The 17,488-nt window shown below is 43.2% G+C and overlaps 1 protein-coding gene, 1 long non-coding RNA gene and 3 other non-coding genes across 16 annotated transcripts; 1 reads left to right on the top strand and 4 right to left on the bottom strand.

Moving 5' to 3' along the window:
• The first annotated feature begins 3,252 nt into the window (after positions 1-3,252).
• On the top strand, positions 3,253-15,241 carry fbf1 (Fas binding factor 1). Of its 12 annotated transcripts, none has more exons than XM_031834602.1 (31): positions 3,254-3,352; positions 4,465-4,489; positions 4,590-4,631; positions 4,750-4,828; positions 4,958-5,018; positions 5,110-5,160; positions 5,263-5,485; positions 5,605-5,643; positions 5,803-5,940; positions 6,028-6,172; positions 6,311-6,471; positions 6,559-6,652; positions 6,845-7,279; positions 7,428-7,490; positions 7,618-7,706; positions 8,254-8,487; positions 8,662-8,711; positions 8,825-8,872; positions 9,032-9,160; positions 9,252-9,352; positions 9,448-9,654; positions 10,027-10,134; positions 10,298-10,437; positions 10,564-10,682; positions 13,245-13,367; positions 13,575-13,760; positions 13,949-14,125; positions 14,257-14,394; positions 14,588-14,687; positions 14,771-14,904; positions 15,094-15,241. In XM_031834602.1, exons 1-31 carry the CDS (start codon positions 3,284-3,286, stop codon positions 15,175-15,177), a joined length of 3,792 nt encoding a protein of 1,263 aa, XP_031690462.1. In that variant the 5' UTR covers positions 3,254-3,283; the 3' UTR covers positions 15,178-15,241. The 12 variants fall into 12 exon arrangements, 11 of the variants coding, with proteins under 11 accessions (XP_031690462.1, XP_031690463.1, XP_031690461.1 ...); XM_031834603.1 differs by having other exon boundaries at positions 6,308-6,471; positions 7,636-7,706; XM_031834601.1 differs by having other exon boundaries at positions 3,255-3,352; positions 6,308-6,471.
• On the bottom strand, positions 15,042-17,320 carry LOC109898667 (uncharacterized). Its single transcript, XR_002256385.1, has 6 exons — positions 17,155-17,320; positions 16,745-16,800; positions 16,095-16,156; positions 15,844-15,872; positions 15,585-15,642; positions 15,042-15,342 (listed from the first exon to the last, which is right to left on the bottom strand). It is a non-coding gene; the product is annotated as an uncharacterized LOC109898667 (long non-coding RNA).
• On the bottom strand, positions 15,717-15,789 carry LOC116376037 (small nucleolar RNA SNORD49). Its single transcript, XR_004211433.1, has one exon. It is a non-coding gene; the product is annotated as a small nucleolar RNA SNORD49 (small nucleolar RNA).
• On the bottom strand, positions 15,949-16,020 carry LOC116376029 (small nucleolar RNA R38). The gene has a single exon (XR_004211426.1). It is a non-coding gene; the product is annotated as a small nucleolar RNA R38 (small nucleolar RNA).
• Positions 16,576-16,647, bottom strand: LOC116376030 (small nucleolar RNA R38). Its single transcript, XR_004211427.1, has one exon. It is a non-coding gene; the product is annotated as a small nucleolar RNA R38 (small nucleolar RNA).
• Positions 17,321-17,488: the final 168 nt, after the last annotated feature.

Raw genomic sequence — 17,488 nt, 5'->3', positions numbered from 1 at the left:
GGATAAATACACTGGCACAGAGAGACAGGAAACACAGGGATAAATACACTGGCACAGAGAGACAGGAAACACAGGGATAAATACACTGGCACAGAGAGACAGGAAACACAGGGATAAATACACTGGCACAGAGAGACAGGAAACACAAGGATAAATACACTGGGGAAAACAAGCAACACCTGGAGGGGGTGGAGACAAACACACGGACAGGTGAAACTGATCAGGGTGTGACAAAAAAAGCTGCTTTTTAACATGCATAATAAAAAAATTGTAAGGAAAATTATTTCACTCATATTGTAATTAATTATAGGTCATATTTCATAGAGATCTGGAAACACTGGACAGTTACTTTAAAGGTCGACTTTGGACAAAACCACAAATATAACGGCTTTACATTGGATAGCTGATCAATGCGTAATTATATCAGGTCATTTAATGCTTAAAAACAAAAACAAAACATGGATGAGATATTTGGCTACAGAAGTGCCATTTCTTACCAATCTCTACAGTTTCTGTGCAAAAACAAATCCTGTGAAATGACCTCAAACACATACTGGAGGAGTTACTGGCTAGCTACAAGTGGCCAGCTTAGCTAATCAACTAGCTACGTCCGGTCTCGGAGTGCATGACCAGAATGACAAATCGATGAACCACCAAAAGCGAGACAGAAAAGCTGCTTTTAACCTACTTAATTTTTTTTTAAAGTTTTAAATTATAAATGTATGTTTGAAAATTGAGAAAGGAGGAGTTTGACTGTTTTTTGTGCCCAAAGTCAACCTTTAAAGCTAATTTCCTACATTTTGCCATTGCTTATGACGTGTTCATATGCTACCTGCTGGGCCCCAACTAGAAAAATAAAAACATTTAAAGTAATTATTGGCAAATCGACCTGTTCTGAACATTGGAGTCGCATCATTTTTACATTTATTTTTTAACCTTTATTTAACCAGGCAAGTCAGTTAAGAACAAATTCTTATTTTCAATGACGGCCTAGGAACAGTGAACTGCCTGTTCAGGGGGAGAACGACAGATTTGTACCTTGTCAGCTTGGGGGTTTGAACTTGCCACCTTCCGGTTACTAGTCCAATGCTCTAACCACTAGGCTACCCTGCCGCCCCATGCAGCCTTAGAAATCTCTAGCCACTTTAATAATAAAAAATTGATTGTAATAAATGTATCACTAGTCACTTTAAACTATGTCACTTGATATAAAGTTTACATACCGTACATTACATCTCATATGTATATACTGTCCTCTATACCATCTACTGCATCTTGCCTATGCCATTCGGCCATCACTCATATGTACATATTCTTATTCATTCCTTTACACTGTGTGTATAAGGTAGTTGTGAAATTGTTAGATTACTTGTTAGATATTACTACACGGTCAGAACTAGAAGTACAAGCATTTCACTACACTTGCATTTACATCTGCTAACCACGTGTATGTGACCAATAACGTTTGATTTGATTTAGAATGTATTAGAAATCAAAACATACAGCTTAAGGTTTGTATCACAACTAAAGTTGCATAAATAATTAAGCATATAAGAGGACCTGTTTCAAATGATCACTTTGTTAACTGTGCTCCCTCGTTTGGAAAAATATATTTTCTATTTTATTCAGCTATATTCAATTGTATTCCTCTTACTACAAAATAATGCCATGGGAATTATAAGCAAACCTTGTCGGCAAAATGAACTAGTGTGGCCTACAGCCATATTGCATAGCCAGATCAGGACCTAACATATGGACAACTCAGAATATGCTATTCTGTTCTTCTGAAATAGGCAACATTTTCTTCATATCATCATTTTCTTTAGACCTGCCTAAAATAAATAGATTGATTGTAATGTGTAGGCTATATTAAATGGATTTTTTAAGAGTTTTTTAAAAATGTAGATGTTCCAAAGGTCTGCATCAGTGGCTTATAGGCTATGCGTGGAAGCCTATGTACGCTAAATGTGTTTATGTTAATTAACGGTCAATTACCGTGAGACTGGCAGTTATTTGCATGACAATTACCGTCTGACACAATTCCATGATCTCTACTACCCTACTTGTTAGGAGCTCAAATAGAACTGTTTTGATCCCACCTCACAAACCTAAGTGCTCTGTGTTGTTGGTGCTGGAAAGGGGACAAGATGTTTTGCATGTAACCAATAAAGTTTTCAAGATCTATAACTTTCAGCATTATATGATGCAAAATGCATCATTCCAGCTGTATTTCGAAAGTTATATATCTTGAAAACATGATTGCTGACATGCAAAACAAATTGGGACTGAATCAACAATGGACTAAAGAAACAAATACCAAAAGATAGTTTTTGGGTGGAGTTTTCCTTTAATTAATCTGTTCGTGCCACTGAGATTTTGTTGGGTGTCGTTGATACAGTCCATCACCACCATTGACTGAATGATTAGCTATGTAGACCTCTAGTGGTGTGGGGGCTGTGCTTTGGCAAAGTGGGTGGGGTTATATCCTTCCTGTTTGGCCCTGTCCGGGGGTGTCCTCGGATGGGGCCACAGTGTCTCCTGACCCCTCCTGTCTCAGCCTCCAGTATTTATGCTGCAGTAGTTTATGTGTCGGGGGGCTGGGGTTAGTTTGCTATATCTGGAGTACTTCTCCTGTCCTATTCGGTGTCCTGTGTGAATTTAAGTGTGCTCTCTCTAATCCTCACTTTCTTTCTCTCTCTCGGAGGACCTGAGCCCTAGGACCATGCCTCAGGACTACCTGACATGATGACTCCTTGCTGTCCCCAGTCCACCTGGCCGTGCTGCTGCTCCAGTTTCAACTGTTCTGCCTTATTATTATTTGACCATGCATTTATGAACATTTGAACATCTTGGCCATGTTCTGTTATAATCTCCACCCGGCACAGCCAGAAGAGGACTGGCAACCCCACATAGCCTGGTTCCTCTCTAGGTTTCTTCCTAGGTTTTGGCCTTTCTAGGGAGTTTTTCCTAGCCACCGTGCTTCTACACCTGCATTGCTTGCTGTTTGGGGTTTTAGGCTGGGTTTCTGTACAGCACTTTGAGATATCAGCTGATGTACGAAGGGCTATATAAATAAATTTGATTTGATGTAGACCAATTATTAATGTTGTTATATAATCGGTTACTTCGCTTATGTACACCAATACTAACCTGCAATTAAACAAAAAGTATTTAGCTAGATAAAAGCCATATTTGTTATTCTATATCCTGCTATTCTGTACAATAATAACTCATATCTTGAAATGTTCTAACCTGAAACGCCACCTGGTGGTGACCAAACAGAATGTTTACCAATAATTCACTGGTAGACAGGGAGTGTACGTTGAAAATGCTACAACAGAGGAACCTGCGGGTAAATACACTGATAAAAGCATATGGATTGGTATTTTATCAACTTAAATTGAGGGATGGTTAGATTTACTCTAAATATTTAAGTTAATATTCAGTCATTCAACCTGGTCAATCAGAGGGAGTACATTTTGATTTTCTAGCTAACGTTAGCTACACAGTTAACGTTAAATGCCTTCATGATGAGACAACCGCCTTTCCATGTCATTTGAATGTAGCTAGTGCTGGTGGTAACGTTATAACATCATTATTTGTCCGTTGTTTCTAAATGCTTAAAAAGGTAGCTAGTGACCAAATATACTAGCTAAGTGTGTGAAAGAATAGCTAGACAGTAGCTTCTAGTCGTCTAGCCAAAGCAAATTTGCAGACTTCTTGGGATTTCCCTTTGCTGTGGTTAGTCACCTTGACGCTTTACTTTAGCTAGCTAGCTAACATTAGCTATTACATTTGCTCACATTTAACGCTGCTGCAGTCAGAGAAACATCATGGTAAGTATCGTATACTATCTAAATCAAGATAAGAGTCATTTATCACACAAGTCTACTAATACATTATTGGTCATTCTGCAAGATCAACCCTCTTAAAATATAATAGTGCTCAGTATAGGTTGTTGAGAGCTAGCTAATTCCCCACAAGATAGCTTCTAGTTAAAGCTAACAGTTTATTCAAGTGCCAGTCACCCCCATTGACTGCAGATAACTTTGTTTTAAAACCCCTAACCTGGGTGGGTATAATTTATTGAACGTTCCAACAGGAAACTGTTCCAGAAACTTCGTAAATAACAAGGTTGCCAACAAACAACGCATACAAAGTTGTATAGCGACCGAATAAGATACCCGGTAGGGAGTGGGCTATATCATAAAGTTTTTCACTCACCGCGTTTATTCCCGAAAAATGTCTATCCTCACTCTGGTAGCCCATGGACAAACATTAAGAATAAGCTTTGTGGTGAGTTGATGCCTATTCGACAGATAGTTAGCAAGGTGAATTTATCGTGCTACTTTGTATGCGTTGTTTGGCAATCTTTTATTTTACTACGTTTTTGGAACAGATTCCTGTTGGAAAGTTCCACAAATTAAACACACCCCCTATCCTATGTGTTCCTAATCGATACAGGCTAAACAGAAGAAAGGACAGAAGAGTAAGTCCCTCTGATGTTGTTATTTACCTATTTAAATCCTGCACAATACAACTTCAATGGAGCTCACAGATTCATTCAATATGATGTTTTTGTACTACAGGTTCAATTGATGATATGTTAGGAGACCTGTTGGGAGATGATGGTATGTGATTACATCCCTACAACAGATCTATGACCATTCAAACTGACAAATCATTAGTATAATATACTGTACGTATACACACTGTGTAGTGATAAAGTTTTCCTGTTTATTTGTACAGATTTCCCAGTGAAGGCCAAAGCTCTGGCCCGTGAAGCAGGCAGACTAGGACCTCCTCTACCATCACACAGTGGAAAACGGTGAGTTAACTGGGACTGAAAAATGTACTGCCAGATCAGAGAGTAGTCTCAACTCTTTCTTTCGTGACTATTTAGATAGCGGATACTGTCACAGTCTGCTTGCTAATTCTATGCGTTTTGGTTCTACAGCTCACTATTGGGCGACGACGACTTCTTCAGCAAACTGGCTGAGGAAGCTGAAAATGATGAGGTGAGTTGGCAGGTCATACATTAAGTATGGCAGGGAGGCAGTTGACTATGTTTTCCTTCATATACATCTTTTATATTCACTTCCAATCCAGGGCTCTGATGTTTCTGAGGCTGATCCCACAGCCTTACTGGAGAGCATGAAGGTAATGGTGCCTTGTTCTAATGACAAATCCTCAGGGAGTAAGCCGCCAGGCTTTATGTGTGAACGTTCATAACCCAGCTGTGTCTGTTCTATCCTTGCATAGGACATAGATGATATGGACGCTGATCTCTTTGGATCAAAGAAAAAGCCCAGTTCAGCCCCAGCTCAGAGTAAAGGCTCCGGCATTGGAGGACCTACGAAAAATCCTCCTAAATCAGGAAACAAGTTAAAAGGAGGAATCTCAGATGAACCAGACATTGAGGAGAAGAAGCCAAGTTCTGCTCCTGCATCGACAGCACGTGGCTACAAGAGGTTCAGCTTCACTAGTGAGCTGACTGTCTGGGTCTTTGGCTAGTCTGGCTACACTGGGCCACCAAATTAGTATTAATACCATGCAAATATACATAATTGTACACTATTTCTCCCCATTGCTGCATTGCTTCAGATGATGATGATGTTCTTGCCCCAACAACTGACACAAAAGGTACCAAAGCTAACAGTTGGACCCATGTATAGACCAAAAAATATCAGGTCAACTGTAAAATAGATTAGAGTGGCCCTAAGTGCAGAGTTCTTAACACCATAAAGCATATCAATATTAAAACAGTATCCCCAGCTCTGGTATCATATCTGTTGTCTACAGACTATGATGACCCTTTGGCTGACCTGTTAGATGATCTACCCATAGAAGACAAAAATGAGCCAAAAATCACCAAAAAAGCTCCTCCAGAGAAATCAGTGCTGCCCCCAGACTCCCCTATCATAAAGAAAAAAGAAACAGGTTGGTGAACTTTTGTGTTTTATACATTGTAACATACCCAAAAGAAGAGAGCCAGAATGTATCAAATGTATATATTTCTCCTGTAAGCCTCACCAGCTCCAGTTCCAAAAAAGCGGGACGAGCTTACGTTTGATGATGACGAGGATGACCTAATGGATGCATTGGGGTTTGGGGAGAGTCCCAAAGAGAGCCCTAAGAAGAATGAGACCGTGCTCATACCAAAGAATGAGAGGTAGGGTCTCAAATGCCTCAGTCAACATCATAAGTTCCAACCAAGGCTATTACAAAACCTATGGACTATGATAAACCCAACAAAAAGTTAATTTGAAATGTAACCTCCCTGTTCCTCTGGGCTGACTGTCTCTAGCAGCAGTGAGCTCCCTCAAAGAGCACGCACCAGGCTAGATGAGATTCTGGGGCGTGGGACTTCCCCTCGCCTTCTGGAGCACCCTCCAACAGGGGAGAGGAAGGACCCTCCGCAGCAGCAGCAGGAAAAGCAGAAGCATCATCAGGAGACCCCCACTACTAAAGGTAGCTAACACTCCATGTTTTTGTATTTAAAGTGTGATATAGTATTCTTGAATGAATGAAATGAGAGTTGATGTTTCCCTTTGTCAGACCCCTTCCTAGAAGAAGACCTGACGTTTGGTTCCTATCAACCTACACTGGTCACTACACCGGAGGGACGCCACTCACGCAGACAGTCGGTCAGGTAAGTCAGAGCTCTAACAGAAGCCCTCAGTTTGTTTTGGTCAAAGCCTGGATCAATGCTTAGTTGGGTCAATAACAAGTACATCATATTTAGATAGATAAGCTTCAGGAACGCAGATTATATGTCAGCTACTGGACCAGAGTGTATGACAAAGGAAATGGCCACCATCTAAGATTAGCCACTCCTTTTCAGATTCTCCACTGAGGACAACAGTGCCTCTTCTCCTGAGAAGAAACCCAAACCCATCACCCCCACCACGCTCACCCCTACCTTTCCCCGGCCTGCTGCAGACTGGCTGGGGCTCTCGCAGGATGATGAGGAAGAGCCCCCGCCTGTACCAGAACCCTTGAATACCCCCTCCTCTTCGTCAGTGGGAAGCAAACCCTCCTCTTCTGGCAACCACATTCCACAGCCATCGACAGAGACTCCAAACACCTCCTTCAAATACTCCAAACCAGTAGGACCCAGTGTAGAGGTCTCTGCAAGCCAAAAGCACGAAGATGATTGGCTATCAGGGGCATTGAGCAGGAAGAAGACTCAATCATCCACACGGTCAGAGGAAAAGAGGACAACCCAGGAAGACTTTCTGGGGTTTGGAGACGAGGTGGATCTGGAGTCGTTTCTCAGGTAAGGCTATAGGACTAGGTAAGGCTAGGACTAGGGTACTCTACAGTGAAGGCTGGGTCATACTTCCACAGTTCTAGAGAAACGTCTACATTAGAAGCGACTGCTTACATCTCAGTATGTTGACATTGGTTGTCTGTTACTTCCTCAGCAAACGTGGTTCTTCACCAGCTTCCAGGAGGAAAGATGCATCCACCCCCAACAAGGAACCAGGGTATGATCAACCTTAATCTAAATAGCTGTGATGTATAATATCTACCACTGCAATATTGCCCCAGTGTGCTATATGAGTTCTGGTGCTTTTGGACATTGAGGTCAGGATTATGTTCCTTCTCTTCAAGAGATTCTCCTCTGCCCAGGGAGCCCTCCCACAGACAGCCCAGCCCTACTGCTCATTCTACCCCAGTGAGAGAGGACCAGTTCAGGCCTGGTATGTTACTCACTCCCATCTTAGAGGACCCAGCTAACTATGTCCCTTTTCCCTCTACGTTGTGCTATTCAACTTCTACCTCATGGGAAGCATCTTTTATAACAAACATTGTTTTTTCAAGCCAAGTCTCTTTCTAGTCATTTAGCTGACCCAGAGCCTACTAGAATGTCTACACCTGACCCTCCTGAGCAGACACAGGAAACCAATCACAAATTCACTAGTGACCCTGCTGAGCCAATAGGGACAAAGAGTCATGCCCAGCCCCGACCAGCTCATTCCACTGCTGAAGAAACTGAGCCTATCAGGCAGAATTCACACACAGACCACACCCCTCACTTACCAACACCTAAGACTCGTACTGAGCTTGTCTCACATCCACAACCCACAGTCATGTCAAAGGCACACATCAGCTCTCCCCTCCCCACAGATACCAGTCGAGCAGTCCACTCATCTCCTCCACAATCCCCCACAATAGTCATCCAACATCCACCCACCAAACCTCAGCCTTTCCCTTCCTCTCAACTAGTCTCCCCCTTTCTATCCACAGCTGTGTCTGCTAGAGTAGGCTTCTATCCTGACCAGACCCCAGACCCCTCTCCCCTGCCAACCTCTGCTACCATTAGCTTCCCCCTGCCCCAGCAGTACCATCCACCAGCCCTGCAGGATCAGAGGGAGCCAGGATGGCCAAGTCAAGCAGAGCTGCCCCCTAACTACCCTGCCCAGCCATGGCAGTCTATGTCTGGCCCCATGCCCCATGCTATGATGCCTGGCTCAATGCGGTGTAGGTACTCTTAGGGAAACATAGGGATGGATAGCTTATGGACAGTAGTCATTTTGAATAACTTTCTAACTGTATTCGTATTTCTAATAGTTATGCCTCTAGTTTCTTATCAATCACTGGCATTGATGATGGGCAGATTGTCCTGATTGACACATACTGTTCTTGGTTTCCCAGTGCCACAGCAAAGCCAGATGCAGAACACTGCACCTGTTGTCCAACCACCGGTATGTAGAGGCCTTTAAATGTTTTGTTTATATGCCCTAATGTCATTATGGATGATATATATTTTTGGAAACCATAAGTCACTTATTTAATTGTTTAACATTCTTTTAAACAGGTGTCTCTTTCAGCCAACAGTTTGCAACAACTCTTGCTACAACAGCAGGTGAAACAAATCTCCAATCACAATTACCTTTTCATTTGATGGAAACACTTCACATTTAATTTGTTTTGCTAATTTGAACACAGATACCTTAGGTTTTATCAGATGTTCCCCTTTGAGAGTTTTCGGTAACTTGACTTTGGTATCCGTCTCTGACCGTAGTTGGAGTCCCAGCTGCTGGGGTTAGGGGGAGCTGTGGATGTAGCTGGGCTGCAGAGACAGAAGAGAGACACTGAGAAGCAGAATGGACATCTAGCTTTACAGGCCCGCATCATCAAACTGGAGGGACAGGTATCTATCAACTGTCTTTTTGACAGTGCTCTTCCTCTTTCTGCCACTTCCATAAACAACATTCAGCTGACTACTGCGTATTCTCTTCCAGGTGAGATCTCTACAGCAGGAGCTAGACCAGAACCAGATCTTGCTGGAGAGTGTTCAGCAGAGACACAAGCAGGACACTGAGCTCATGGAGAACACACACAGGTATGACAGAAGCTCGGAGACCTATAGAGGTCATGCCACCACCACAGACTGAATCACTACCTCTTTACCCAAAAGAGTGTGTGTGCATCCACCAGGGCTCGTGTGAAGCTGCTTGACGATTCCGCGGCACAGCGAGAAGCACGGGCACGACAGGAATGCGAGGACCTAGCAGAGCGCTTAGCCACCGTCACACGTATAGCTGAACAGGAGCGTATGGAGCTGCAGGCAAAGCACCAGCGCAGACTGGCCCAAACCCAGCACGACAGAGACCGAGAGGTGGAGCGACTCAGAGACCTACAGAGGTAGGAGCTGCAAGATACCACATTAGAGAACAAGAGATTGTGGCCATGCCTGAATTTTCTCCCTAAAGCTCAGCTATTTGGGGCGGCAGGGTAGCCTAGTGGTTAGAGCGGTGGACTAGCAACCGGATGGTTGCAAGTTCAAACCCCCGAGCTGACAAGGTACAAATCTGTCGTTCTGCCCCTGAACAGGCAGTTAACCCACTGTTCCTAGGCCGTCATTGAAAATAAGAATTTGTTCTTACCTGACTTTCCAAGTTAAAAAGGTCAAATAAAAAAATACAAAATATTTTCACAGCTTGTGGATAAAATAATGTATCTTTATATTTCCATAATGTTCCTTAATTTTTCTTTGTCACGGTTTCCTTCCTCTAGGAAGTCTATTTTGGAGATGAAGAAAGACCACGAGGATCAGGTCCAGAGACTGAAGAGATTGAAGGATGAGGAGATTGATGCTGTGACCAGTGCCACATCACAAACCAGGTCACACATGCATTTCTACTCAATACTCATTTTTAACCATACTCTGCTTAATCTCCGACCTTTGCATAAGAATTATAGAGGACATGCTACATGTAACCAAACTCGTAACTTACTACAGGTTGACATCATATAGTCTCTCTCATTCTGTGTATTGGTGTTGTAGGTCCCTGACAGTGGTGATTGAGCAGATGGAGCATTTCTCCCACAGGCTGGGGGACCTTTCGTCTCGGGTGGAGAGCACCCATGAGAACACAGCCCAGGGGCTGGAGCAGGGGGCACGGCAGAGAGACGAACAGCTCCGAGGTATCATACCACCACTCAGTTTTATGAAGAAAAAAAACAATGATTTTCATAATACAGCCGTTTCTATTTATTTTCCCATCAGTCAGTGAGAATGTCATGTGAAAGTCAGCTTGTCTACTCTTTCAGTGATGCAGGACCGTCTGGGCCAGCAGCAGAGGGCCATGGCAGAGGAGAGAACAAGGCTCAAAGAAGTCATCGCCAAGATGGACACCCAGCTGGCTGAGCAGCAGAGGCAACTAGAGAAGGTCAGGAGTCACTCAGAGGTCTTTGTTGACTGTGCTTCTATGACAGGTCGTCATTGTAAATACGATTCTTCTTAATTTACTTACTTGTATAAATAAAAGGTCAAATAAAACTTGCCATGTCACCCTGAGGGGAAAAAATGGGATTGTAAAGGAAAACATGTCAAGAGTGACTTAATTTTAGGTCTTGTGTGTCAACACAGGGCTCCAGACTAACGTCTTCAGTTGGTGGCACCACGGCCCTAAAACTTTTTGGGGGCAGCTTCACAATAGAATACATTTTGAGGCACCATCTTATAAAATCATTCACAATGTTTTATTATCATATATGCAGTCACTTTAACTATACATTCATGTACATACTACATCAACTGGGCTGACCAACCAGTGCTCCCACACATTGGCTAACCAGGGTATCTGCATTGTTTCCCGCCACCCCCTATTTTACGCTACTGCTACTCTGTTCATAGTCACTTTTACCATTTCTACATGTACATACTACCTCAATCAGCCTGACTAACCGGAGTCTGTATGTAGTCTCGCTACTTTTATAGCCTTTCTTTACTTACCTATTGTTTACCTAATACATTTTTTGCACTATTGGTTAGAGCCTGTTTTATTAACAATTACATGAAGTTGATGCAAAGAGTCAATAGTTGCAGTGTTGACCCTTCTTTTTCAAGACCTCTGCAATCCGCCCTGGCATGCTGTCAATTAACTTCTGGGCCGTATCCTGACTGATGGCAGCCCATTCTTGCATAATCAATGCTTGGAGTTTGTCAGAATTTGTGGGGTTTTGTTTGTTCACCCACCTCTTGTGGATTGACCACAAGTTCTCAATGGGATTAAGGTCTGGGGAGTTTCCTGGCCATGGACCCAAAATATCAATGTTTTGTTCCCCGAGCCACTTAGTTATCACTTTTGCCTTATGGCAAGTTGCCTCATGTTGGAAAAGGCTTTGTTCATCACCAAACTGTTCCTGGATGGTTGGGATATGTTGGTACCATTCTTTATTCAACCCCACACATGGTCTCAGGATGCTTTACTGTTGGCATGACACAGGACTGATAGTAGCGCTCACCTTGTCTTCTCCCGACAAGCTTTTTTCCGGATGCCACAATCGGAAAGGGGATTCAGAGAAAATGACTTTACCCCAGTCCTCAGCAGTACAATCCCTGTACCTTTTGCAGAATATCAGTCTGTCCCTGATGTTTTTCCTGGAGAGAAGTGGCTTCTTTGCTGCCCTTCTTGACACCAGGCCATCCTCAAAGTCTTTGCTTCACTGTGCGTGCAGATGCACTCACACCTGCCTGCTGCCATTCCTGAGCAAGCTCTACTGGTGGTGATTTAGGTGCAATCTTACTGGCAGCAATATCCTTTCTTGTGAAGCCCTTTTTGTACAAAGCAATGATGAAGGCACATGTTTCCTTGCAGGTAACCATGTTTGACAGAGGAAGAACAAAGATTCCAAGCACCACCCTCCCTTTTGAAGCTTCCAGTCTGTTATTTGAACTCAATCAGCATGACAGTGATCTCCAGCCTTGTCCTCATCAACACTCACACTTGTGTTAACGAGAGAATCACTTGACATGTCAGCTGGTCCTTTTGTGGCAGGGCTGAAATGCAGTGGAATTTTTTTGGGGGGGACTTCAGTTAATTTAAGTCAAGAAGGGACTTTGAAATTAATCTGTTCACTTTTTATAACATTCCGCAGTATATACCAACTGAGGCAGCAGACTTTGAAAATTAATATTTGGCCATGACTATACACCTGTTGTATTCTGCGCATGTGGCAAATTTGATTTGAGGTGTAACAGATGTTATTCAAGTAAATTACATTAACATGTCCAAGCAGGAATGCATGATTCAAATTATTTGTTTATATGCAACCTAATCCAGTGATTGTCATGAATTTTTGGTTCACAATTAGTTAAAAAAAAAAATTGGGCTCCAGAGGTTTCAGCATATAGACACAAATGTACCTTGATCTCTATTATAGAGGCCTAATTAAATTACTGCTAATTCACCACCCGAGGAAATGGAAACCATAAACATTAGCTAGATCTAAATGAACAACCTATTGCTAGAAGCATGCATTCATCGAACAGTGAATGTAACGTCAAAAATAATAATTTGGCCGATGTGCAATTTCACTGCCATATCAGAACAGTGCTCTTTGAGCTCAGTAATGATCGTTAAGATGTGCATTATACTTACAGAAAGCGGAAACCCCCTCCATTTTTAACATGGATAACTAGCTTGCTTCTGAAGTTATTTGGAAATGAATGAGGCTCGCTCATTACAGCATCTGGACCCATTGAAACAGGCAGGTACAGTGGCACAGCAGACACATGAGGATAATGCACTTCACTGAACAAATTCATGGTTTTATCCACCCAAAAAATTGAATGTTTTGATTGAGGTGACCAGGTAGAATGTGAAGCTCGCACCAGTGCCACCAATAAGACGGTCACGATTATATTCACAAATAGAGGTTTGGTCTTAATTTGCATAAGTAGTTCGCTTTTCCTTCCATTTCCCCAGAATGTTATGATTGTGTTGTAGGAGCGCTGGAGAGTGAATGCAGAGCAGGCTAAGGCCGACTCATCTCAGAGAGGCCTGGACGAGGAGAGACGCTCTCTAACTCAGCACATCAGTATGGAGAGAGAGGAGCTGGAGAGGGCAAAAGTAAGACAGATACTGAGGTAGAAGTGGTTAAAGATGTCAGCCAGATCCCTACTCAAGTGTTTCCCAACCCTGGTCCTCAAGTAGCCCCTACAGTACACCTGATTCAACTAATCATCAAGCCCTGAATGAGGTGTCAGGTTGGGGGTACTGGAGGAACAGGGTTGGGAAACACTGACTTAGAAGACCCCTACTCCCCTCCATGTCTAGAGTGCCCTGTTGGAGGAGCAGCAGCAGGTAATGCAGCGCTGTGCAGAGGAGAGAAGGAAGCTGGCGGCTGAGTGGACCCAGTTCCACACCCAGGAGAAGCAGAGGCAGGACCGAGCAGAGCGGGAGGCCAGCCGGGCGCTGGAGAGGGATGCCCACAGAGAGGGCTCCATCATCAGCATGGCGCAGGTACTGCAGACTAGGGGCTAGGATAGGACTAGAGGCTTGTATGTCTATCATTGTCGCACGCAAACTGCCAGCATTTTAACATGTTCAGGCAATGGGGTTCACCTAACCCAATCATTTCATTTCACTCACTTGATCAAGCAATTAAGATTTGCAGAGCTTTGAAACAGGCAGTCTTCTGTAATCACTAGGAACAGGTGGACCTGAAGCTGCGTGCTGGGGAGCTAAAGCAGCATGAGGCAGCTGTAGCACGGGAGAGGGAGGCTCTGGAGAGACAGAGGGAGGAACTGGACAGGGAAAAGGAGAGGCTGAGTGGTACAGGCCTGCAGCTGAAGACACGTGCCCAGGAGGTAGAGGCCTTCAGCAAGGTCTGGATCACAACCTCATCACTATTTGATAGCTATTGAGTTGACAGTAATGTATATGAATCATTGGTTGTATGCGATTGAGTGGAGGTAGCACAATGCTGTGACTGGGCGCACTGCTTCGGTATTTGCAGCTGGCATCAGAAAAATATAATGAGGGGGAGAAGGCCCTACAGGAGTCGAGACAGGTGGAGACTGAGCACCAGACCAGGCTGAGAAGCATCCACTCCCAGATGGAGAGACTGAGACAGCAGGAACAGCACCTCCATCAGGTCAATAAGTAGGGGGAGTATACCAGCCAATCTTCCACCAGCCTCTGCTGGTACACATCAGGAACAGCACATTATGGTTGGAAATTGTTTCATTCCAGCCAGTCCTCCTGTAGCGCCTTTGAATTGTGTACAAATCACATCCAGACTTATGGAAATGTTAGTGTATATCAACTAACCATTTCCCCTTCTACAGGAGAGAATGAAGACAACTGAGCAGCGTAGAGAAATGGAGGCACTCAAGCACAGCCTTCCAATCACTCCTTTCCCTCAATCTATGGCCCCTATATTCACAGGTGGGCTGAGCCGTTTACAGAACAAATATTTTTTGCTGAATTAACACAGAACAGCATATTTTACAATATTTTAAATACTGCAGACTTCAGACCAGTGTTGGCAGTACCTCAGATGGCCTCCACCAAGGCTGTTCGCCAGCCCCCACCCCTGGTCTCTAGTCCGGATTCAACAGAGCTCCAGGCCAGATTGGCCCTGCTCAGGCACACAGCAGAGAAGGTAACTAATGCATTACTAACCAAATCAAATCAGGTTAAAGTTGAATAGTTTGATCCAATTTCAGAGGGCCAATGCAGTTAACAGAAGTCAGCTTTGAACATTACCCTAGATGTTATAGTAAAGATGGAACAAGCAGAGTAGTTTCAAAATCTTTATTGTAGATAAATGTACTTGTTTTTATCTTCTTAGGATCGTGACTTTCTGCAGGACGAGCAGTTCTTCCTGGACACACTCAAGAAAGCACCTTACAATTCAGCCTTTCACACTGATTAACTGTGGGGCTTAAAGCCCTGTGACTTTCTGGTATTAAGTACACCATTAAAACGTGACATTCTAATGTTTGCATTGAACTAGTTTCTTTGTGTCAGTCACTGATCATTATTTTGTTGAATCAGTTCTTGAGTCCTGTCCTTGGCACAACGTCTTTGACCCCATTACCTAAAATAAATAAAAACATCTAGTAAGCCAAGGAAGGGCTCCAACAGACAACTGTTACCTTATAAAACCAGAAGATGAGTACATATGGATCTACCATCAAGCCTCAGGGGTTTCTATAAGTCAACACTGCTGTTCAGACAGGGATAACATGTTTCATCACAGGCTTGTTACCCTCTTCACATCTGCCATTACTCATACCATTTAATTATCAGCCATAAGACTAATTCAGTTCATGTAGTTACCTGATCCCAATGGCATTACTTGCTGTATTTTCAGGGGTTCACATCCAGGTTGGTAGACCTGTAGAGAAATTATGTTAATTTGGTTAAATGCTACAATTGCCAAAAGCATGGTGACATTCAGGGCTGTGAATTTCTCAGAGCAGCTTTATCCAGCGTCAGTTATCGCATCAGACGGCACTTCCTATGCAGCATTCTCATCTCTGAAACTACAGTCACCATTAAAAAAATACTGTAAAGTAAGACCTAGCTGAGCACTTACCAATTGACTGTCCTCTTGACCCACCGGCACTATAAATATTTGAAATATTAATACATGTTCGTCATGGTAATACTTGAATCATTATCCCACAATATGAATCTCCCATCAAGTCTCAGGGGTTTCTATAGGTCAACACTGTTGTTCAGACAGGGATAACTTGTTTCATCACAGACTTGTTACTATACCCTCCACAGATTGAACACCATTACTTAGCAATCTGACCATCACTTAATATCCAAAGTAGTGTTTACCTGCTCTCATTGGAGTAACTTCATTGGAACATTTTCATGGAATCACACCCAGGTTGGCAGACCTGTAAAGAAATTACCATGTTTGGGTCGCATTACCACAACGGTCAAAGGCATTCTTTCACATTCAGGGCTGTGCATTTCTCAGAGCACCTTCAGTGCAAAGTAACCAAATCAATGTCTCCATTTGAGTCACAAGAGACCATAGAGGTTCTAGCTACTTACCAAGCAACTGTCAAATCAAATCAAATTTTACTTGTCACATACACATGGTTAGCAGATGTTAATGCTAGTGTAGCGAAATGCTACACACCCTCGGAGGCCACAACACTACAAGAAAGAGTTTCAAGTAGTCCATTACTGCACAACTTCAATTAATGATCTTGCTACGCAACATGGCTACATATAACCTTAAGAAACTATGCCACAGTTACTCAACTGACTACTGCCAAAACGTACCCATTCAAATCATACGAGTCTCCCATCAAGCCTCAGGGGTTTCAGTAAGTCAACACTGTTGTTCAGACAGGGATAACTTGTTTCATCACAGGCTTGTTAATTAAGCTAGGTAGACACTTCAGACCTGTTCAAATCTGGACTGTCAAACTGCCCAATTTAAAACTGGTCAAACGTAATCATGGATATTGTTTTACCTCTTGAGTGGACACAGCCCATAGGACTTCTGAAGTCCATCCACGTTCAAACGGCTCTGAAAGGTGCAGACAAAGATCAGACGGATACATAGCTAACCACATACAAGCTACAGTGGAAACAATGTTTCCGCGCTAGTAAATTAATCATAAATCTGCCGCAAATGTTGACGCAGACCACGTTCCCACACCTCAGGCTTCCTGCACCACAGTGAATACTAAACAAAATCCCAACACTAACTAAAACCCGTTAAGTGATAAGGAAAATCAGGTAACGTATGTTACAGAAAAACCAGGGTTCTGAATGTTATTTAAACAGGCCAGGCCTAGACTGTGTGAGAAAGCTAGCTAGCCATGTGGCTAGCAGTTAGCGAACTAGCTCCATTTGCGCATGGCGAACAGTGGTTACTTACAATTTACCCTCATGGTAGCTGGTCGACACTAGAGTTCGTAGTGTCTTTGAAGCATTTTGCTATGAGTTGATACAGATAGTTATCCCCCCCACCATAAAAAAAAAACACAAGAAAAATTCAACCGGCCGCATATTCCCTGCACTACATACGTTCGAAAGACAGAATTTGTGCTTATGGTAGGTATTTATACATTTCAAAACGTCATACCCATGTGACCAATCTTGGACCAGTAGGGAGTGGGGTTTGGATTTCCCAGAGCAGACCTCAATTGGCACACATATCAGGAAGTCTACTCACTCAGCCGTTGGGTTGGGTGACTTAATGTTTTAATCAG

The sequence above is a fragment of the Oncorhynchus kisutch genome, linkage group LG10 (assembly GCF_002021735.2).
Source record: "Oncorhynchus kisutch isolate 150728-3 linkage group LG10, Okis_V2, whole genome shotgun sequence".
NCBI classification, from domain to species: domain Eukaryota; kingdom Metazoa; phylum Chordata; class Actinopteri; order Salmoniformes; family Salmonidae; genus Oncorhynchus; species Oncorhynchus kisutch.
Note: the sequence above shows the minus strand (reverse complement) of the source record. Positions and strands in the feature narration are given on the sequence as shown.

Excerpts from the sequence above, each read along its gene's own strand:
- fbf1 (XM_031834601.1), top strand. The coding sequence starts at position 3,284 with ATGTTTACCAATAATTCACTGGTAGACAGGGAGTGTACGTTGAAAATG. Across the intron at positions 5,644-5,802 it reads CCCAACAACTGACACAAAAG|ACTATGATGACCCTTTGGCT; the intron begins GTACCAAAGCTA and ends TGTTGTCTACAG. Across the intron at positions 7,491-7,617 it reads ACCCCCAACAAGGAACCAGG|AGATTCTCCTCTGCCCAGGG; the intron begins GTATGATCAACC and ends CTTCTCTTCAAG.